General features: G+C 40.7%; 1 protein-coding gene across 3 annotated transcripts in view; it reads left to right on the plus strand.

Moving 5' to 3' along the window:
* Positions 1-23,275, plus strand: part of Pir (pirin) — a 94,753-nt gene that overhangs the window by 50,485 nt on the left and 20,993 nt on the right. For 2 of the 3 annotated variants that reach the window (XM_042269024.2, XM_042269023.2), the window contains 3 exons: positions 931-1,050; positions 8,288-8,372; positions 19,966-20,010. In XM_042269024.2, the coding sequence (XP_042124958.1) occupies positions 931-1,050; positions 8,288-8,372; positions 19,966-20,010 (250 nt within the window). The remainder of the gene's footprint in view (positions 1-930; positions 1,051-8,287; positions 8,373-19,965; positions 20,011-23,275) is intronic. The other variant, XM_006973204.4, reaches the window with a different exon arrangement.

A 23,275-nucleotide genomic window follows, 5' to 3' on the forward strand; every position in this document is an offset into this window, starting at 1 on the left:
TCTGAATGTCCTGCAAACAATCACAGAGGAGCAACTTGTGCCATGATGCATTTCCTCTTTATCTTACAAGGAGGGATCTTATCTACACAAAGGTATTAGTTCCCAGAGCTCGATGAAATCTTATCTTTGCCAAATAGTTTCTCATGTTAGATCTTGATGCACTTTCTTGCAAGAACTCTTAAAATATTTTAGTAAATACCAAATGTAGCTAATACAGATTTAAAAAATATCATAATGCCCCGTAAGGAATATTTTAGCATTGGATAATAGACTTGCTGACTCAATTTTGGAACTTATTGCCTCTGGACTGGAGACAAAGAATAGGAAGGCTCCTTGTTGGCAGCTATAGGGGCCATTTGTGGTTTCTTTATACTGTTGTGTGGTGGTATTGTGTTCCCCAAAATATTGTGTACCTTAATAAACTTACCTGGGGTCAGAGAACAGACAAGCCACTAGTTAGTCAGTGATAGCACACGCCTTTAATCCTAGCATTCCAGAGATAGAAATCCCTCTGGATCTCTGTGAGTTCAAGGCCACATTGGAAATAGCCAAGCATGGTGACACACACCTTTAATCCCAGAACGCCAGCCTTTAATCCCAGGGAGTGGTGGTAGAAAGTAGAAAGATATATAAGGCGTGAGGACCAGAAACTAGAGGCTTTTGGCTGGTTAAGCATTTGGCTGGATAAGCATTCGGGCTTTTAAGCAGCAGTTCAGCTGAGAGCCATTGGGATGAGGACACAGAAGCTTCCAGTCGGAGGAAACAAGACCAGCTGAGGATCTGGCGAGGTGAGATAGCTATGGCTTGTTCTGTCTCTCTGATCTACCAGCATGGACCCCAATAACTGGCCTCGGGTTTGATTTTATTAATAAGAACTTTTAAGATTCCTGCAACACTGTTGCTTTTATTGGGCTATGGATTATTTTTCAGAAGATGGAGATTTTTCTCTTTGTCTGGAACATCTGTATCTTTGTGGGAAGGATGCTGACTCAAAGAGGGAAGACACCAAACTCCAGTTACACAATGAACCTGTTCCTGGTTAACTTTCAGGTCTGTGAGTTTCATCAGCATCTTCGTTCTCATCCCCTCTAGTCCTCCTCTCCATACTCCCTCTCTCATAAAGAAAAGGTGGGGAGAGGAGATAGAGTGTTACTGTTGATTAAAGGGCTGATCGGAAGATGATGCTGTGGAGATCACACCAAAGGAAACTTTCGCTGGGTCCCACATTCTCAGACAGTTAAGAAGCTTGATGCTTAAACCTGTCTAGAATCCATTATTGTTGAGAGGTTAGATTGCTTTCTGGCCATCCCCAGCTCCCACCCTGCACAGAGGATTGGTTCATAGCCGAAGAGTTCCTAGTCTTCTTTTGATGTAGCACGTCATGGATATGTCAACTAAGACTACAGAGTTTTAGTCCTTTCCACAGTGTTTTGGCAGTGAGGATGGAAACTAATCTCTGCTGCTTCTAATCCAGAATTGTTCAATCAAGAATTCAGAAATCAGACTGCTTTGGATTGGAGACAGAAGACATCACTTTGTCAAAGACCATCGCTCTGTTCTAAACAATGAGTTGGGAGTTTGTTTTAAATAAGGTGGAAAATCTACTTATCATTTCCTCAAGCCTTGGAAGTATGGATCTCCATGTGGGGGCAGGGAGCGAAAGTGGTTGAAAGAAAACTGGGGAGCTTGGATAGCCATGAGAGAGATGTACTAGATGATTCTATGAGCTCCCTATGTTCTAAATGATCTTCTGTTAGTGAGGCTCCTGAGCTAGATGACTCACACCTGGGTCTCCCCACTGAGATGTCCCCAAGTTGCCAGCAGAAAAAGAGCCAGCCAAGATTGAGCCAAGTATACGTAGAAACATGACAACCATGAAAATATTATAGATTATCATCTGAAGATGCAGCTCCATGCTAGAGAGCTTGCCTAGTGTGTACAAGGCTCTGAGTTTGAGCCTCAGCAGCAGTGAGAGAAGAGAGAGGTTAAAGAAGAGAATACTATAGGCCCTCCATCAGTATTTTTTGAAAGAAGTAATTAATAGGTGAATCAGAGAAAGCAATATGTTAATGAGTACACAGCTTATTAAAAGGGAAATATGGGGCTGGAGAGATGGCTCATCAGTTAAGAGCACTGGCTGCTCTTGCAGAAGGCCCAGGTTTGATTCCCATCACCCATATGGTGGTTCACAGTCATCTCTAATTATAGTTTCAGGGGATGCAGTCTCTGTTTTGGCTTCTGTGGGCACAAGGCACACAATAAATGCACCTAAATAGGTGGGGGCAAAAAATACACATAAAATAAATAAATCCACAAAAAGTTTTTTAAGGGAAGTACAAGTGGCCTAACTCATACACATGAAGCCCCTATTTAGTGCCTGATACTTGGCTGATGAAAAGAAAAATGCACACATACAGAGAGAGTATATGTTCATTTTATTTAGTTATTCTTATAGTAAGAATATTTAGTATTCTTTTTTAGATTGATAATATCGTCCGAACTAATTGCTAGATTGAAAGAGTATGGTAGTACCAATTTCTGTCTTTTAAATTAAATAAAAAATAAGCTGCTCAGTGTTTTAATGAGATGGGCACTGTTTTTACAGGTGCTTACCAAGTGATTCGACAAAAGAAAATTTAGTTGAAAGTAAGCCAGTTACTATAAGAAAGAACAAAATGGTGTTTACCCCAATAAAAAACCATTTATTTGCAGTATAGAGACATTGCCTTAAGCTTGTTTATTTTCTAAGTTACACACACACAGACACACACACACACACACACACACACACACACACACACTTCAAAAATTTCCAGGTAGGCTCTTTTGTTTTTATGTTTTTCCTCTTCAGCAATTAAATCTTCTCATTTATGTTTATAAAGAGCAGAAAGTATGAATGTACAAATAGGAAATTGGTTGGAATATATAACCCTCCAACAGCAGATTAGATGGGAAAGGTATAGAGTTTCAAAACTGCTCTGGAGAGTAGCAAAATTATCAAACATAGAGAAGACCCTGACTAGCGGTGTATATTTTCAGCAAAAAAAAAAAAAAAAAAAAAAAGATGTCTAACTAGATAATTATGTTGACAATTTGATTTAAGCTGTGGTGTCTAGACCTGGAGACCCATAATTTCTGCAAGGAAAACAGCCAGAAATGTGGTTAGAGGTTTATGTACAGTAACATTCATCATAAGCTGGTAACAGCAGGCACATGTGCATGTACACACATGCACATACAAAAACACCACCACCACATAAAACACAATAGCCAGCACTAGGAGGGGGTCCCAGTAGGGTGATGAGAGCCTAGGACAGCAACAACTCTGCTTGCTTCTCTTACATAGTATTGAAGAATGCTATTCCCTTATGCAGCTACTTAGAATAATTCACTTCCTTGAGCTGTTATAGTCAGATTGATAAATTTGATGCATTTTTTGAAAACTCACAAGGTAGCGAATTGTGAGCACATTTATTACCATGTGACATTAGATCTCTGACACTTGTTGTCAGTGAAGCACAGCATGGTGGAGAAGGATCAACACTCAGGAATGAAGAGCCCTCAAATGTGGAAGGAATGATGGTCAAATGGAAGATAGTTAACTTTGCCACACTCAAGAGAGAAATGCAGCACTCTCCCTGTCCTGGGAAAATGTTTTTAAGCACATGGTTTCCATATGGGAGTAATTTCCATCTCCTAATTAAGATCAGATTTATAAATAAAAGTAGAGGAAGGAAGTCAGCCTGACAAGGGTCTGATACCAAAAGCCAGGGTAAGTGGGAAGTCTTTGAAGGATGGAAAATGAAGGTAGTTGACTTTTGGAAGGAAGTGGTTTAATAGGCCTTGTTTTGTCTGGGTCGTTCAGGAATCATTATAGGAGTGTTGCTTGAGACTCATTAGGGGTTTAGTTCTGACATGTTTATATATAGAGAGAGGACCCCCCCCCTGAACTGGCAGTACCCCTGTTATAGTTAGGAAAATTTACCCTTAACCTCTTACGATATATTGCTTATGTTCTAGAAGCTTCCCTGCATGCCTCTTGAACAATAGGGTTTAAGTGATACAAGGGTAAACATTTTCAACCGAGAATTATGAAATAAAAAGAAAGGAGGAAGAGGAGAAATGGCTTTGGATTCCTGGGCCTCACTGGGCACTGGGAATCGAAACCACAACAGAAAAGAGAGTGAAGGAAAGAAAGCGATTTCACTGACAGAACTGAAGTTCATTTGCTGGGTTCGTGCTGAAGTTTGTTCAGGGATCTTACTCAGTTTTTCACAGACCAGTTTATCTTACTTCTGCTAAAGTCACATAACAAATAGTTTATTTTTAATTAGAGAGAGAGAGAATATGATCTAGTTGAGTTCTCAATACTTTGAGGAACCATTCTTTAATGTTGTACATAAAAATACACAAAAAAACAGAACATAAGGACACAATGTGCCTATTGGCATGTAACAAAAACAGTAAATTCAGACTTTCTCAAAGTGCATTTGAGATTGGCATTACTGTCTTGAAGTTGACACAATTTACATTTACTATTTTAACTGAGTTCCCAGAGAGGTGAGACATTAAAAACCAAGACTACTTGCTTTCCAAATGCACACACACACACACACACACACACACACACACACACACACACACACACACCCTGTATGTATGGATATGTATGTGTACCTATACACACTCATGGGAATTAAAGGATAAAAATAGTCATTTAAGTTTGGGTGAGTGGGGAATTGGTTGTTCACCCTGTGTAATATTGATATCCTTCATCCAGTTTTCAATACAAAAGGATTTTAGAATGGAAATCACATTTTAGACTTGCCAAAAGCACCTTTAAAATGAATATGAAACTTTCCTCTAGTCCTTTTCTCACTGTAAAGTAACAGGGTGTGTGGGTGGCTCTGTAAAGCCTCTCTGGCTCCTATTCAAATTTTTCTAATGAATCCATATACTGAATACAAAGCACTCTGTGTGTGTGTGTGTCTGTGTGTGTGTGTGTGTGTGTGTGTGTGTGTGTGTGTGTGTGCGTGTGTGTTTGCATGCATCTGTGTAGTTGCATCTTAAAGAGGTAAATTACTATTTTCTTATAGAATGGATTATATCTAGAGGCAGGAAGAAAGAAAATGAGACAGCCTTTACTCAGGGCAAAGCTACTGAGTAAACTTGATGGTGAGAATAGAGCAAGTTAGCCAGTGGATTCACGCTAAGTGCCCTTCCTCATCCCAGCCACATTCTCTCTTCTCTGCAGCCCTAATTGCCAAAATCAGAAGGGAAATTGAACAGTTATTGCATGGAGAAGGATATTCATTTTCTAGTGGTGAACTTCAAGCCTTGAATAGACTTAAACTCCCGCCAAGCCTCCCCATAAAGTTCTCTGATGAGTGAATTCAACCCGAAGAAGACGAGCCTTTTGCTGATGACTGGGGCAAAGCAATACTAAACAGTACTCCTGCCTCGCAGTCTGGGAGCATGCTAGGGAAATTAAGCCAAGCATCTCTTTGTGATTAATCTCCTTGCTGGGAGTTAGATAGGGCTACCGAATCTGCTACTGAGGCAGAGGTTGGGAAAGATACTTAAGCCAAACGAGGAACTTTTGAAAGAGTTCAGGGCTGCCTGAGCAGAGGGGTCATCTGATACTATGTGACGTTCACCCTTGATCTTTTAAGAGGTAACTTTAGAAGTCTTTTTGTGGCGGAAACCAGTCTCTTTCCAGATGGTGCCTTACACACCTCATGATCCCGGGCAACCGGATCTGGTGTCTCTCGTGTGCTGCTCTTGTTTCATGTATACTTCAACCTCATCAGATAGGTTGTAAATCTCTAGCTTCAAGTTGCACTTGATGTCACGGGGCGTTCTGGTTTCATTTAGGTATGTACAGGGGGATTTGGTGTTCCGGTCTTTGAAGATGAATGAATGCAGTTTGACCTTCCAAACCATGCAATACTAGAACATCTTAAGAATCTAAGGCTTCCATAGGAGACATTCATAGAAGAGAAAGAAAAAAATCTTTTGTTTGTCCTCATGATTCATAATTCTAATTTGATGCATAGACAAATTTTTTTTGACCATACCAAATTCATTTGTCCTGAAGACAGGCAGGTGACTACATATAGGTAAAGATATTAATGAATATCTTATGTATAGTGTCACTTGGTATTTTCCATTGTGAAACATCTTTTAATCAAGGTCTAACAAACACCTGCTGTATGACAGACACTGGATTGGTTCTAGAGACTCAGTGTTGAAAAGGCAGAAATGTTCATATGCAGTTTCCATAATTATCTCTCCAAAATCACGTCCTTATCAAAGGTACTGAAAATTTCTGGACTCTGGATTCTTCTTTATGTCTATTTACAAATGTATGTTTTTAATATCAGGTTTGTATGAACATGTGATTTATATACAGAAAAGTGTACAAGTCAAGACTATAGCTTGGAGAATTTTTATCAAGTAAACATATCCATGAAATAGGCAGCCAGACCAAACAGCAGAGCGTTACAATGGCGTTTTTCTTTTTTGAAGCTCCTTCTTAGCCTTCCAGTTCATCTTCTCAACTACTTTTCCTGACTTCTGACATCATATGCTTATTTTGCCTTGTTCTGAACTTTATAGGTATGGAATCTGCCTTCATTTGCTTATGCTTTTATGCTTATATGATGCCTCTGAGTTGTTGTATGTGGTGAGGTTTATTTATTATCCTTACTAGTCCACTGTTAAATTGTATTAGAATCCATTTGTCTAATCTATTGTTACATATTTGTGGAAAGTAGTCCTGATGTTGGTATTTTCTGGTTGGGGCTATTAAGATTCCTATATGCATCTTCTGGTGAACATTTCTACTGGGAATATACTCACGAGTGGGATTCTTAAGTCAAAAGTTACTCATGTATTTATTCACCTCGGCTACATGTCAACAAGTATTTTTTTCTAAGTGCACTACATTTCAATCTCACAGCATGTATGAAGCCTGCCTGTCACTCCATGTTTTTGCCATGCTCAGCATTATACAGACTTTCATTTTCATGTGCATTTTAAAGCAGAAAAACAAAATCCAATCGTCACCGGGGTTTTGTGTGAGCAATGAGACATCATAAAGTTTACAGCAAATATTAATCCCTTAGACTTTCATTTATGCCCACAATTCAGGATGACATCATATTGAATTTCCAACTCTGCTGAGCTGTTAATGAAATCAGAACCACTGTTTATACTAGAAAACTGGAACATGTTTGTTTTACTCTGGGGTTGAGCTTTTGTTAAACCAGCAGTGGCCGACCAGCTTTCCCCCTCCCCCCTCCCCCCTACAAGGATCTAATGAGGAAAAGTAATATGAGGGTCCCTTACTTGAATTTCAAAATGAAAATGGCGTTATCAAGTTCTGTGGAATAAACATGCCGTTGGCTATGAGATGATGTTCAATATCAACTGTAAGGCTAAAAGTGACAAAAGTTGGAACAATTATAGGCCAATAAAAAACTTAATGCTGGGCCCTTGGAGCTGTAGGGAGATAAATGCCATATTGAAATTAGCTTGCTGATCAGACTATAAAGGCAGGAAGAATTGTAAATATAATGGCTCCAGGCCTAGGCCTGATGTAGGACAACTCCTAATTGGTCTTAATTAAAAACCCGGAGCCAGATACTGGGGTAAATGCTGAAAGATCAGAGAGACAAAGGAACAAGTCACGGCCACCTCTCACCTCACCAGCTCCTCAGCTGAGGAGTTTGTTGTAGAGAGGCTGTAAGCACCTACTATGGAAAGGCTCAGCTGAAGGAGGGAATCTTATCTGGGGGGGGGGGACACACAAGGAAATGGCCTAGCAGGTATAGGTATTTGCCTCACACACCTGGCAACTTGAGTTTGGATCCCCAGAATTGATAGAAAAGCCAGACACAGCAGTGCATGTCAGTTATCTGAGCATTCTTGTGGTAAGATGGGAGGTGGATATAAGAGAATCTCCTGGAAGCTCCAGGGCCAGCTAGCCTGGGGTGTCCAGAGCATCAGCAAACAAGAGAGAACCTTCCTTAAGCAAGGGGGAAGATGAGGACTACTACCTGAGGTTGTCCCTCTGACATGTTTGCCACACACAACTTGTGTGTGGCAAACATGTGCCCTTACACACAGACATGAACACACACAACACACACACACACAGCACACACAGCACACACACACACACACACACACACACACACACACACGGAGCATATATATACAATAAATATTTTCTAAAAGAAACTTATTATTAGAAAGCTGTTGATGGTTTCCTTTTTCTTTTCAGTCTAAGGTTTATACACGCACACCAACCTTATATCTGGACTTCAAGTTGGACCAAGGAGCAAAGCATTCCCAGCCTATTCCTAAAGGTATGACGGGTTCTGGAATTTGGTAGCCATGTCAGAAAAGACAATGAAATCAAAGCCCAAGCTGCCGCTTTCTTGGGAATGCAAACTTCTGCATAATATTCCAGGAACTTTCTCTTTAAATTTGCAAAAACTGCATGTGCATGCTTCTATAGAATAAGTAAGAAATCCAAAAGCTTGACACTTTTCCTGTCTGCTGTCTGCCATACAATCAATTGATTTTTAAATATTTGATATTTAAAACTACTTATTTATTTGTAGTTTCAATGGCATTGGCTGTCTGTATTCAAACATACTAGGCATCAACTTACACAGCTTGTATTTGACTATGAAGTTACTTAAGTCAAGGTTACTTCTTCTCTCTTTGCTGTCACCATTTTTCTAGGTCAAATTCCATTACAGCTCCAAGAACTGTCTAACTTCATTTTATTTGGATGCTTGATTGCATCAAATATTCCTTGAAATGTGTGGCCCATTGGCTCTGTCCCAGACATGTTTCGTTTATCATATTTGATGGTGTTATTACTCATGGTAAAGTGATTTGACATGGATGTCTGGGTTGTGTTTGGCTTCTGGCATAAGCAGTCTAATTTAGTGTTGACTTGGTTGTGTCGTTATCAGACTAATTGGGTAGAAATGGAAGCACACATTGCTACCATCCCACCTGTGATACCAAGAAAATGCCTGTTAAGGGAAACACAGTTAAGGGAGAGCCTGGATACATTCTTCCTGAACACTACCAGGGTCTATCTGAATTCTTTCCCATAAATAGCATTAGAATCAATTTTTACCATCTCTTTCTTTCCTTGGGGCTAGGCACGTTTCCATTGGGTTGTGCTAATCTCGCAGAAAACAGATGTTTCATGCAGTGGTGATTTGGAAGACAGTTGATATCAGGAATTGAGCCTGACGATGCATCATTTGCAAAGAATCCAATCCGTCGAGTTTTTGACAGTACTAGATTTCGTTTGCATTGGCCACACATTTTCCCCATTAGCTCTTGGCTAAAATAAGAATGAGTAGGGTCCATTTTTTGCATGGTGACTTTTAGCATCTCTTGCAAGGCAATCTGATTTTTCTTGCTGTAAACTGATGTGCCGACAACATTGTTATCATTCATCATGAAGGACACAAATTTGCATTTCTTGGAAAATTTCATTCTTTTCCAAGAAACTTATACCTTCTGATCTTCAGGACCCCTTTGTCTACTGACTATTTTCTCTACCTTTCTACATAGCATCTCTGTTTCTATGTACTTTAAAGCATGGTTTGGAGTGTGCTTATGGAAAACTGTTATGGTGTGGAAATTTTTTCATTCATTGAACCTTTTCCTTCTTTTATAATTTTTCTTTATGGTGTAAATACATCGATGACAAAACTATCTTCAGACAATGTATAGTGTACCACTCTGGTAGGCAGAATAATATCCTCCCTCCCTTGGGATGTTCATGTACTAACTCCCAGGACCTAAAATTGTGTTACATGGCAAAGGGACTTTACAGCTATGTATGGTGGAGTTCACTTACAATTCCTAGTACCTGTAGGCAGGTTAAAGGTCATCCTTGGCTACATAGAAAATTTGAAGCCAGTCTAGGCTCCATGAGACCCTGTCTCAAAATGACAGCAAAAATGTGCCATGTGTGTTAATGTAGACCTGTAATCATGGTAGTCAGGAGGTAGACACAGTCACAGGAGAATCAGGAGTCCAAGGCCATCTCACCTACATAGTGAATGCAAGGCCAGCCTGAGCTACTTGAGACTCTGTCTAAAAGAAAGGAAGAGGACTTTGCAGGTATGAGTTAATTAAGGCTCTTGAGATGGAGTGTTTTATGGTTTCAACCTGTGTGATGAAGACTTGGTCCTCAGCCTGTGTTGCCACTGGAGGGGAAAGGGGCAACTCTAGAAGGTTGTGCTTGGAGGAGGTTAGGTCTTTGGAGATGTACCCCTGAAAAGGACACCATGGCCCTGGATTCTCCTCCTCTCTCTTTCCTTTTTTTTTTTTTTTTTTTTTTGGCTGCTAAGAATCGAGACGCTTTGTCTGTCACTCGTGTATTGCCATGTTGCACTACCTCATACAAGTCCATGGCCAGCTGGTCATGGGCGGAGTGAGACCTCTACACCAGGAGCCAACGTCCACTTTTGTCTTTTTAAGCTGATTTGCCTTAGGTACTGCTCCAGGAATGGAGCCCAACTAATGATGAGAGGTTAGTCTGGGCAACCCAGGCGGGCATGCTGTCATCATCAGCGTCTATGTAGATAAAAGAAGATATCAGGCAAGTCAGAGCAAGGGGAACTCTGATGTAGAAGCAGAGTGATGTCAGGATGATTCTTGCAGTGGGAAACCAAGAGATCATCTGAAACAATGTCAGTATAAATTGGCTTCTGTGTTTGCCTTGGAATGAAGGAAAAAGGGAGAGAGCCACTTCTTTTCCATTCAATTTTAAAAGTGATTTTCAATATTGGGTACTAATAAGACACAATAAGGTGTCTTTAGGGAATTTTTTTAATGTAGCTAGTATGTTAGTATGAATTTTACTGTTGTAAAATTCTGCTACTGAAACTTTTCTTTTAGCATTTCCTAGTACGTTATTTTATTTTATTTCTTAATGGAACACTCCATTATTTTTCAAAAGGATAATTAAGGTTTGTGGCACAGAAATATTTAGCCACAGCATTTTGCTTGTTTTTAGTGTATGATGATGATAACATACACAATAAGTTGTTGAGGTAAGAGTATCAGATAATTCCTACCCCTAATCTCCAGTAACTCAGTTCATTTTTCATATTTTGGACTTTGTAATATTAAAAAATCTTACTAGAAATACTAAACATTAATACCAGACTATATAGTTTATCTTTAGGTGAATCTTATTGTACAAGTTGCCAATGTGGCTGTGAAACAAACCAACCTGGAACTCAGTGCTTTAAGACAGTTTGTATCGTCTCATACCATGGTTGTGTCCTCTGGCCCAGGCACTATTACAATGCTATAATAACGATGTCTGCCAACATTTTTGTCATCCTTAGCTGCACTGGGAGGGAGACACTTCCAAACTCATGCTCATGTGATTGTTGGCAGGATTCACTGACTGCTCTGTTCTCTGTTCCTTGCCATGTGGGTTTCTTCATGGGATGGCTCGCATGGCTTCTGGCTCCATCAAAGCATGCATGTGAGGGAGAAAAAGAATGAACAATCCCAGAAGCAATGCTCTGTCATTTTTGCTGTACTAGCCCGAAGTAAGCCACCAAGTGCTGGCCACACTCAAAGAGATGGCTTTGGGTTGTTGTTATTAATATGACAACACCAGAAGGCAGGAACCATGAGAGTTCACCACTGTGCTGGTTTGTTTTAACTGTCAATGTGCCACAACCTGAAATCACCCGGGAAGAGAGTCTCAATGATATGTTATCTAGATCGGGCTGGTCTGTGGGCATGTCTGTGAGGAATTGTCTTGATTGTTAACTGAAGTGAAAAGACCCATCCTGAATGTGAGCTTCACCTTTTGTGGGCTGGGCTGCAAGCTTTGGAAGAACAAAGAAAGCTAGCTCAGAGCAAGCAAGCAAACAGGCAAGAAGGCAGGCAGGCAGGCAGGCAGCATAAGTGTGTTCATTTGTCTTTGGTCTTGCCTGGCTGGGTGTGATGAGATTAGGGTTTTAAGCTCCAGCCTTTGTAACTTCCTTGAAATGATGACCTGTAGCCTGGAATTGTAAGCCAAATAAACCCTTTCTTCCCCAAATTGCTTTTGGTCAGGGTATTTTATCACAGCAGCAGAAAGGAAATTAGAATTGGAGCAATCATAATACAGCTTCTGCTTCGGTGCTAAGTGTAACCCAGTTTTCTTATGGCCAGTGGCCAAACGATGAGTAGTGTTTCTAACTCCCTCTAATTTGTAACTTGTTTTCATAATGAGTCCGGAACCCAGAACCTCATGGATGATAGACAATTGCTTTACCACTGAGCCATATCCCCATCTCATTGTGATGTTTTTAATTATCTGAAAAAGCCTAGAGAAACGCATGATGGGGGGGAAGGGTGTCTCAGAATTCTTGACCTGTTTTCTAACAGTGTCTCTCTTGTTAAGGAGGGGCCCCAAACATGAATAGTATGTGTAGAATTGTAGGTTGGAAGGAGTTGTTAAAGAGAAAGTGTGATTTTTGTTCACTACATCAAATATTCAACTTGTCTTGTGGCATGTCTGTAAGGGATCGTTTTGCTTGTTAATTGAAGTGAATTAAGTATTCTAATGCACTATTACTAAGTAGAGAGCTTGGCAAAGTGCTTAGAAGTGCATTAGAATACTTGATCTCAGCTTCCCTCATAATTATGATATACATTTAACAGTTTTGGACATAAATCAATTAGTCTTCCAAGCATTGGTGGACATGAATCAGAGGCAGTTGTAAACTTATCCAGCAAGAAATTTTAAATTATAATTACTTTGGGTGAGCTGTGTGTCCTTTTCCTATTGATTTGTAGCAACTCTGTGTTCTGAGTTCTAGTCATCATCATTTATATTATAAATATCTTCTCCTTTCTACCTCTCATTTTCTGTACTATTTCTATACTGTAATAAAAAATTTTCTTGAGTTTACAAATCTGTTCATTAATGGTTAGTACATTCTTTGGTTTCTTTAATCATCATTTCCAAACCCAAGGTCATGAAAGTGTTCTCCAGGTTACCAGGTGTTTTGTTGTTTGTCTTTTGTGTTGGTGTGTTTACTTTTCTGGAATTAGTTTTTTTTTTTTTTTGTAATTTTTTTTCTTTGCAGTGGTGGGGTTGAAACCCAGAGACATAAGCCTGCTCTACCACTGAGCCACATCCCCAGCTCCTCTTTTTAAAATTATTTTCAATTGGCCAGTAAATTAGTATTACTTCTTCCTGTGCAACATGTCTTAAAGTATAGATACATTGTAGAATGACTAAATCTAGATACCTAACATATTACTACCTCACACAGTTATTTTAATGACTGAAACAGAACATTTTTTCAGGCAGAATCTTATGATGTAGCCTTAGCTGTCCTGGGACTCACTATGTAGACCAGGCTGGCCTCAAACTCAGAGAGATTCACCTGCCTCTGCTCTGCCTCCCAAGTGCTGGGATTAAAGGCATACACTACCATACATAGCTTAGAATTGTTTGTTTTATTTCACATGTATGATTGTTTTGACTGCATGTATGTATGTATGTTTGTATGTATGTATGTTTAGCACATGTGTACCTAGTACCTGTGGAAATCAGTAAAAAGCATTGGATCCCCTGGAATTAGAGCCACTCTGTGGCTGCTGGAAACTGAACTCAGGTTCTCCACAAGAGCAACATTACTCGTAACCACTCAGCTACCTCATAGCCCTAAACAGAACATTTTTCTGAGAATTTACACTGTTAGTAATTTTAGTACCCTATTGTAAAAATAAGCATTTTGAACTTGTACTATTGAACTGAAATTTTATACATGCAGATAAATTGTTTTTAGTGCACCGATGTAGAACTACATTTTTAAAATGTGGTGGTGCATGCCTCTAATCCCAGCACTCAAGAGGCAGAAGCAGGAGGATTCTTAGAGGAGTGCGAAGTCTGTCTAGGCTAGACAGTGAAGTTGAAGCCAGCCTGAGCTACTTAGTGATACTCTATCTAAAAAAAGAAAGGAAGGGGAGGAGGAAGAAGGAAGGGAGGAAGGAAAGAAGGAAGGGAAGGAGAAAGGGAGGGGAGTAAGAACCTAGGAGGCTCACCCAAGGACGAGGATTGTCATGAGCATCTTCAGTAGTTGCAGCTCAATTCTGTTGTAATACAAATACTCATAACTTACTGTTTGTCATAACTATTCTAGAGCTCCCCCTGTATTAACACCTACAATCCTCCTAATCCCATGTGTTGTAGAATATTATTTTAAGATGTGTTAAATTTGTTTATGCTGTGGAACATTTGTTTTAGTGATGCAAAGATGTGTTGCATTGTTTTCTGTTGTGTTTTTTTAACTGTGTGAAGCTGTGCTACTGTGCCTGTCTAAAACACCTGATGGTCTAATAAAGAGCTGAATGGCCAATAGTGAGGCAGGAGAGAGGATAGGTGGGGCTGGCAAGCAGAGAGAAATAGAAGAAGGAGAAATCTGGGAGGAAAAGAAGAAGAAAGAGCAAGAGAACAAGGATAGGAGGATTCCAGGGGCCAGCCAGCCAGCTATGGAGTAAGAGTGAAAGTAAGATTACAGAAGTAAGAAAAGTTAAAATCCCAGAGGCAAAAGGTAGATGGGATAATTTAAGTTAAGAAAAGCTGACAAAAAAACAAGCCTAGCTAAGGCCGGGTGTTTATGATTAAGAATAAGCCTCTGTGTGTGATTTATTTGGGAGTTGGGTGGTATGCCCCCCCCAAAAGAGCAAAGAACAAAAAGCAAAGAGTAAAAAACACGCAACACCCATGGGCCAGTATGATTATCCCAATTTTTCAGATAAGGAAGTTGAGGTACAGAGAGATTGTATAACCTTTCAAGATCCATTAGGCAGTAATTGTTGAGGTGAGATTTTACAACCAGTTCAATGTTACTGTGATTTTTCACCTACTATCTTGTTCCATACTCAAGCAATTAGTGGACCTTTAGTGACTTCTCTTCCTCTTGCTATTTATATTTAATTATAAGATGGACATTAATGATCTATCCCTTTATTTATGTTTTATGGTGAGCTCTCAGTTGTTGTGAGATCAGAAAATCCATTTTTTTTTTTTTGTTTTTGAGACATGGTTTCTCCATGTATCCCTGGCTGTCCTGGAACTCACTATGTAGCCCAGGCTGGCCTTGAACTCACAGAGATCCTCCTGCCTCTGCCTCCTGAGTGCTGGGATTAAAGGTGTGCACCACCACTACCTGGCCAGAAAATTCATCTTAATATCAGCTATTCTAAATTGCAATACTCAGGAGAATACACAATCCTAGGTGCCACAGGGTTCTTCTTGCTACTGTAGGTTTTTTTGTTTTCTTTTGTTGACAATTTTATACCTGTATACCATGTTTGGGAGACAGTCCTAATATGCAGAATTCTTGACTATGTTTTGGGTAACAGTGACCCTGCCACTCTTGGCTTAGTGTATTTTGTAATCCAAGAGCAGAGCACTTGGGCTGGTGTTTTGGGGCACTTGGGTCCATCTTAGGCCTAGGTCACAGCCCTGTTAGAAGTGCTGACTTACATAGATGTTGAGGAAAAGAGAAAGGAAAGGGATGAGAAGGAAAATGAGCTAAAGCTTGTTTAAAATATCTAAGGGCTAGTTGTTCAGTGTGTGTGTGTGTGTGTGTGTGTGTGTGTGTGTGTGTGTGTGTGTGTGTGTAAGGAATGGCCTATATTACAGCAGAAGAATGATCAGGCATGTGGGATAATGTGCTGGCTTTGGGAGACTATATAGTAATTCTCTGTAGTATCTTTGGGATTTTCCACGAGTCCGAAATTATTTCAAATCAAAAATTGGAAAATAGTTTGTTTTAAAGAAGAGGGGCAGGCAGGAGAGGACCGGGCAGTTCTGCCTCCTATCACAGAGCCCACCAAATGTCAGGTCCACAGTGATGGAGTGGCCTGAGGAAGGTGAATGTAGAGGCTTCCGATGCAGGCTCTTAGGATGGTGGCTGCTTTGGGGTCTGGCACACAGTGTAAGCCTAAATTGGGGATGGTTATTTTCTTCTTAGCCTCATTGTCCTCTCTCCTTTTCTCTACTTATCTGACCTGGTTAGGAATTTGGTGTGTCAGCAGGCCGTGTTTTTCTACTTCTCCCACCACCTACATGCATAAGAGTAGCTGTAAATCCACTGGAATGAGGAACTCTTAATGAAGACAGGAGAAAAATGGTCTGGCTTAAGCCAAGGAATGTCGGCTGAGGAAATCTCTCACTAGGGATATTTTTAAGAATCGGGAACCTCCCTGGAAATGGAGCAAATGCCACAGAAAATGATTTACATATTTAAAAGCCACGTTGTACATTTGTTTTGTGTTTGGCTGACAGACTAGTATGTGTGGCTGACTGAACTGTCCTAGGGGACTGGAAGAAAAACATGATCTTCATCTCAACACATTTTATTTGTTATTTCTCAAGGGAAAGGAAGATCTTCCCAGCTGCAAAGAGACGGTAGGGTGGCCACCATGTTTGTGGACACAAGGAAAATGTAGGCTATGTGACCTCTGGTAGAATGACAAAAACTTGAGGGTGGCATCAATTCCTCGTGCAGGACATAAAAGTGAGAGGAGAGCTGAAGGAAAGAAGGACCTGAATCACACAGGGGAGAGCCCTTGGCTAATGCAATCCTGCTTTTAGCAAGCAGTAATTTGAACAAAATGTGTTTCTTCTTAAGCGCACAGAATACATTCATTTCTGTTATTTGACATTTATTTCCCTGAGAAACAGTGCTCCCTAGAAAGGAAACAAAGCTTGATAGCATGTGTAGGTGGCTATCTTGCCACAAAGAAGATAGGAGGGGCATTGCTCCATTGCCCCCGCTCACTAGCTCTGCTGCTCTGGGCTGTCCACCCAGTTACGTGAACTGTGTTATACTGAGCTGTGCTACACTGTGTGTCCCAACAGACTACTTGAACAAGGAGCAGACAGGTGAATGCATGTAGAACACTCATTTGGTGCTCTTCGAGGCTCACATTGTCCTTCTGGGTTTTGTCAAGAAAGGATTTTCAAAGGAAAGAAAACAGACCTCAGTGATTACTGTGGGCTAGGTGTCTGTTTGGAGAGTCAATCGGCAAGTGAAGGAGAAATGAGATGAGGATAATTTAAAAGATCCAAAATAAGAACCTCAGCTGAGCAACTGAGAATGATGAGGTTTTGGCAGGTGTAGAAATACTTACCTTTTAGCTGACTTGAAACTGTGAAGGGAGGATTGATTATATGAACGGAAACACATTCATGACAATGGAATGCTCTGCACTCTTTCCTAAGGATGTTTTTTGACATGGAAAGATACTTAAAAGACAACATTGAGTTTCTTCTACTTTTGAAGCAAATAATATATAATACATAAAAGGAAAAAGTCCCCAAAGTACAATAACCAAATTGCTCACCATTTATGATGGGATAGTTCTGAGAATTACAGAAAAATTTACAGTTTAGATGGGCCATGCCTTGGTATTCTTAAAAGAACATGTTAATTTTCTCTCAAGATAAAATAAGTAAAGCCATCTGCACTTAGAGAAAGAAATGTTAACCATTTTCAAATCCAAACTTTTTTGTGCTGAAAGGAAAGAGATTTAGTTGTAGAGTAGAATTCTAAATTAGGCTAAATAGGAATAGGAAAGCTGGTCATCCATTAGTGAGAAACAAGGGTCCTTGCAGAGCCAGGCTGTGCACACAAGAGTGGGGTTATAGATTATCGGCATGTGTTTTCAACATCTATGAGGGACCTTCCACCCTCACGGTGTCCCACTTGAATACCAGCGGCTGGACCCTCTTGATGTTTGTATCTGCGCCCACAACATGGACCAGTGACAGAGGTTCAGTTACTAGAGGGAGACTAAATGAAGGAGGAGACACAACAGCATCAATCTCAGATGGCTTAGATTCATTCTCATACAACCCCAGGGAAAGCCAGAAGTAGTGGTGTGTGTTTGAAATGCTAACACTTGGGAGACAGGCACACAGATCCCAGCGACTTGCTGGCAAGCCACCCACGTCTTATCTGGAAGCCCCGGGTCCGAGAGAGAGACCCAGTCTCAACACAGTGGATGGCTCCTGAGAAGGACACCTAAGTTGACCTCTGGCTTCCACGTGTATGTGCACACAGAAATTTATAACAACCTAAAACTGTGGCACAGGAGAAGGAAAAGGTCTCTCCTGGCCCAACTAAGTATGTTTATTTGGCCATCATTCAAATTCTCTTAATGACTCAGTTTATATTGAAGTTTGCCAGTTCATTTCCCTTCTGTGCCACTATTGTGTTTCAGTCCATTTACCATCATAACCACACCCTTAGGGGCTATTTGCCCTCCCTGTTCTCCTGTTTCACTTTGCGTCACCATATTGCCAATTCCCAAACGAACTCCAGTCTGATGCCCACCATCCACCCATGAATGCCATTTCTTAATCGTTCCATGGAATGAATATGGAGTGATATTCTCATCTATTCTGACTTTGCCATTTCTGGCTCCATTTCTCTCAGTGGGAACACAGCATCTCTTCTGAACCGTGGGTACAATGCATAAATATCTATGGAAACTAGTTGCTCCTGCTGAGCTTGTCTCTGCTGTCAGCTCCACAGGTCACAGTATCCTTTTCTTTGAAAACTTGTATGGACAGTTCCGGGGAGCTCACAGGCCATTTGAAACCTGTTAATCACTAAAGATTTTAGATTCCTCCTATGTAGGGAGTGAGTGAAGTCCTGAGTACATGCGTGTTGTTGACATGAGCACAGGCATGTCAAGGACTCTAGTGCCTCAGCATGGGAGTGGCAGAGCCTTTCTTGGGCGAGGCTCAGAGGGATGGCAAAGCTTTTCTCTGTTTCAAGTGCAAATGTTAAGAGTTTCTGCAGAAAATGTCTGGCATAGCTTCCATCTCCCCTTGGGTTGTTTCCAACCTGAAGACTGCTTCCCTACAGGACTGCTCTTCCTGAGATTAGCCAATCCTGCCTCCTTGTTCAGCTATATGTCATAACCCCTGGCTCCTTGTTCAGCTGTATGTAATAACAATGCTTCCCTGTTCAACTACACACACACACACACACACACACACACACACACAACTGTATATATAGTATGCAGCTTCTCTGAGAGCCAAGCCCACCTGATCCCAGATTGCCGCGTCTCTCTCCACTCGTGTGTGTGTGTGTGTGTGTGTGTGTGTGTGTGTGTGTGTGTGTGTGTGTATGTGTGTCTTCATTCTGTTGATACCCCAGTTGGGTTAATCTCTAGAGCCCTCCAGGATATGGCACCTGTTACTCATGTGTGCACTCATTTAGGATAGAAAAAGAAATGTAAGAGATGTGTTCACTGGAAACTAGAACTCACCTAAATACAAAAATGGTCCTTGGTATGATTATTCACACCGGCCTGCTTGGAAGCACAGCAAATTGGACATGAAGCAAGACTGGAGTGCTATAGCTTATAGCATGGGGACAGAGCTGGAAAAAACAATCTGTAGGCTGGCAGGTGGCCCAGAGGTTCAGAGTGTTTACTGCTCTATTGGAGGACTATAGTTCAGGTTCCAGCATCCAGTTCACAGATGCCTTCACTCCAGCTCCAGGAGGTCTGATGTCCTCCTCTGACCTTTGTGGGTACCCACCTCATACTCACAAATGAAAATAAAATAATTTGTTAATACAACTTTTGGCAAATAGTGAACTGTAGAGTGCCTACTTTGGGTGTCCCTTAAATAGCAAGGACTCTAAGTCCTTTAGGTAGAGAAGTATGTTTGTCTGTGCATGCCTGTGTACATGTGTGTGAGAGAGGAGAAATATGCAAATATATAATAGGTTAAAAAATAGCTCACAGAACTAAAATCTTAAAATATATATCTAAAAGAAAATAAAATATTTCATCCTCAACGTTTCTTTTGTTATTAAATATGTATAAATTGATATTATGCATACTAATGTCGTAATGTCTCTGGTCCTTTTCCAGGATGGACAAGCTTCATTTACACCATCTCTGGAGATGTATATATTGGTGAGTAAAGGGTATGCCACTTGGGATTCAATTGCAGTTTAATTCAAACTACCGAGAGGATAAACTGTGGAGACTGTTGTATGTAATTGAATACTGTGCCTCCTTCCTTCCCACACCCATCTGGAGCAGCATGCCTTACAGCTTCCAGAATGTTCAGTGACAGAGGTCAACATGAACAAAAGGCCCAGGTGAAAGGTACAGGCATGGTTATGTGTGTTAAATCTGAGGGGTTAGCAGTTTCCATGCCCAGAAAGAGATTGAGCTCCAGTGAGAACAGCAGTCTGACTACCCCTCTGGAGGTAGAAGAAAACAGGTTAGATATTCCAGGTATCTCCCAATTTCTTTTCCTTCCAAGGGTTGTGTGTTGTTGCTTGTTGAGAAATGCATATTTAAGAACAAACCAACTCTCATTTTATACATGAGCAGTGGGATATCCAAAAGAAGTTATTTATGCCAAGTTTTCACATTTGTACACCCAAGACAAGAGCCGAGCTATGGTGGTGTGAAAGAGAACGGGTCCCCAGTTGGTGGTGCTGTTTGTGGATGTCTAGGGGGTGTGGCCTTGTAGAGGAAGTGTGTCACCGGCAGTAGGCTTTGAGAGTTTAAAGATTCCTGCCATCGCTGGTTCTTACTTTATGATTCCTGCTCACTGTTCAAGTTACGAGCTCTCAACTTCCAGGCTCAGCCTCCTTGCTTTGCCTGCAGCCGTATTCTCCTACCAGGACAGAGTCTTTTTTTTTTTTTATGAAACATAAATATTTATTTCTAACAAAGGAGTTTGGGTACAGTGTTGAAAATCTACAGCTTCTTGTTAAATGCACATTTGCACTTCACCTTTTTAAACAAACATTTATAATCATGATTTTATACAGATATAGATATGTGAATGCAACATCGAGTTCAGTGGTCCTTCAGCATTTTCCACTTAAATATTTTTGTCTTATCCCTAAGGAACCATAAGCCAAATAAACACTTCCTTCTATTAGTTTCCCTTGTCATATTTTTTCAAATCACAGCAATAGAAAGGTCACTGATACACAATTGTTTCTCAATCCCAGTCTCCATGTCCTAAGTAGACTGTTCAGTTACAATGTAGAGTTCAAGCCAGCTTGTGTTTTCAAGCCTACCCAACATGGTAGCAGAAGAGGCAGAACCCAGATGATAGGAGAAGGACATGTAGAGCAGGTTGCCTCCGCTTGTGTCCACCCCCCAAAATTCCCATCTTCCTGGAAGCAGGAAAGAGCTCTATGTGGCAGCAAATGGCTGGGTGATAGCATGTGCTGTGAATGCCCCACCAAAATCCCACAAGGCCTTGCTTCCTCAGAACCTGCTGACTGACTTCCAACTGCCATTACCTATGCCATCTTTTCTGAAACTTGGAAAGACTGCTTTGTCATGGTCAGGAAGGACAAAAGCTCTGGAGAATTAACATTCTGGAAGTTTGCTGACCCCTCAGGTAGGCTATCTCAGAGCCCATGCCTGAGTTTCCCATTGCAGTTCTGTTTCAACTCTTTTCACAGTGGGAGTGTGTGATCAGATACCTGTCCTTCCTTGCTGTAGTGGTTTGAATGAGAATGGTCCCCATAGGCTCCTATGTTTGAAAACTTGGTCCCCAATTGGTGGAACTGTTCAGGAAGGATTTAGGAGTCATGGCTTTTGTTGGAGGAGTGGCATGGAGGGGGTGAGCTTTGAGGTTCAAAAGACTCGTGTCATTCCCAGTGTACCTTCTCTACCTTCTGCTTGTGGATCATGATGTGAACTCTCAGCTGGTGTTACCGTCATGCCTTTGCTCCACCATCATGGACTCTGACCCTCTGAAACCATAAGCCCCATCAAACAACTTCTTTTATAAGTTGCCGTAGTCATAGCAATCGAAAGGCATGTACTGCACTTCCTTTTCCTGAATAACTCTACTCATATCTGGACTGCTATTCCCTGGTGCATCATCTCCTGAATCAGCTCCTTACACAAGAACATTCATTTGAACTGTGCTTCAGGAAAAAGCTACAGTAAGAGAACCAGTCACTGGTTTCCCCTCCTCATCTCCATCCACAGTGATGAGTGACGTGGATGTGGATGTGGCATCCCAAGATGGAGGCCAAGATTCCCCATGTCTGAGACCTGCTCTCTACACTCTCGTGGGGGATGCCAGCAGAGAACTTCCTCCTTGGGCAATGCATTCTCCATTTGTAGTGAACATCTTCATTGGACAATATATTCTCAAGGGAGAGACAGATGGCTTGCTAATGACATCTGCACAGGCTGTTGTGCCATAGCCAGGGTAATTTATTGAAACCATTCTTTGTACTCTCCAAAAATCCGGTTTTCAATCACTTGACACTTCTGGAAATCACAGTAATTAGAATTTATTCCTAATGTGGCGTAATTGGGCTTGGTTCCTGTTTTATGAATAGCATTTTAATTATAAGCCCCAAACAAAATTTACTTCTTTTATCATTCAAGAGAGTAAAGATTCAAGTTGTAAAAAAAAACAAGCAAACAAACAAAACACCTCCAGCAGATGTACAGTAAGCTCCTGCGTGTGCACAATGAAGTGTACTAACCATCTGGGAGGATTTTGATAGTCTGAGAATCATATAGCACTTTATAAAAACAGAAAAAAAAATCTGTTTTGGAGGTCTCACCTAGACATGATGTTAAGATAAAAAGTAATTTGCACAAATGGAATATAATAAAGAAAGGGCATTAGTTTTAAGGTGTTGAGGATTCTAGGAATGTTTATGTAGAATAAGAACAAGTAATGGGGACCAAATTTTATGGAAAGGTCCAGAGAGCAAATATTTTTATCTCTGGGACTACTATGCCCTGCCCATGTAGTATGAAAACAACTGTGGACAGTGCATAAATAAATGGGATACATATTGTAATCCAAGTTTTTGTGAACTTCATGTATTTTTCATGTACCCTGAACTACTATTTTTAATTCTTTGCTGTTTTTTTTTCTTAAGGTGAAATCTTTCTTAGCGTCTTGACTCTGCAAAAGCTCACACATGATTTTGTCTTATATGGCATTAAAGAGAGGATGAATGGTAGAAAGATCAACAAATAATCTGCCAAGCCTCTTTTAACCAGTGTTTACAGCCTCTTTTAACCAGACAGACCTGTAGCCTCAGGAGTCAATAAATGAAGAGTTGAGAAATTCCAGGCTAAGAGGGACCTACACTTCCACTTGTTTCTTCTGGACATGAGGTCACAATGTCCTGAGTCATTTCTTCTCCCTGGCTTATTCCTCCCCCACACACCC

The sequence above is a fragment of the Peromyscus maniculatus genome, chromosome X, assembly GCF_049852395.1.
Source record: "Peromyscus maniculatus bairdii isolate BWxNUB_F1_BW_parent chromosome X, HU_Pman_BW_mat_3.1, whole genome shotgun sequence".
In the NCBI taxonomy this organism is placed as follows: domain Eukaryota; kingdom Metazoa; phylum Chordata; class Mammalia; order Rodentia; family Cricetidae; genus Peromyscus; species Peromyscus maniculatus.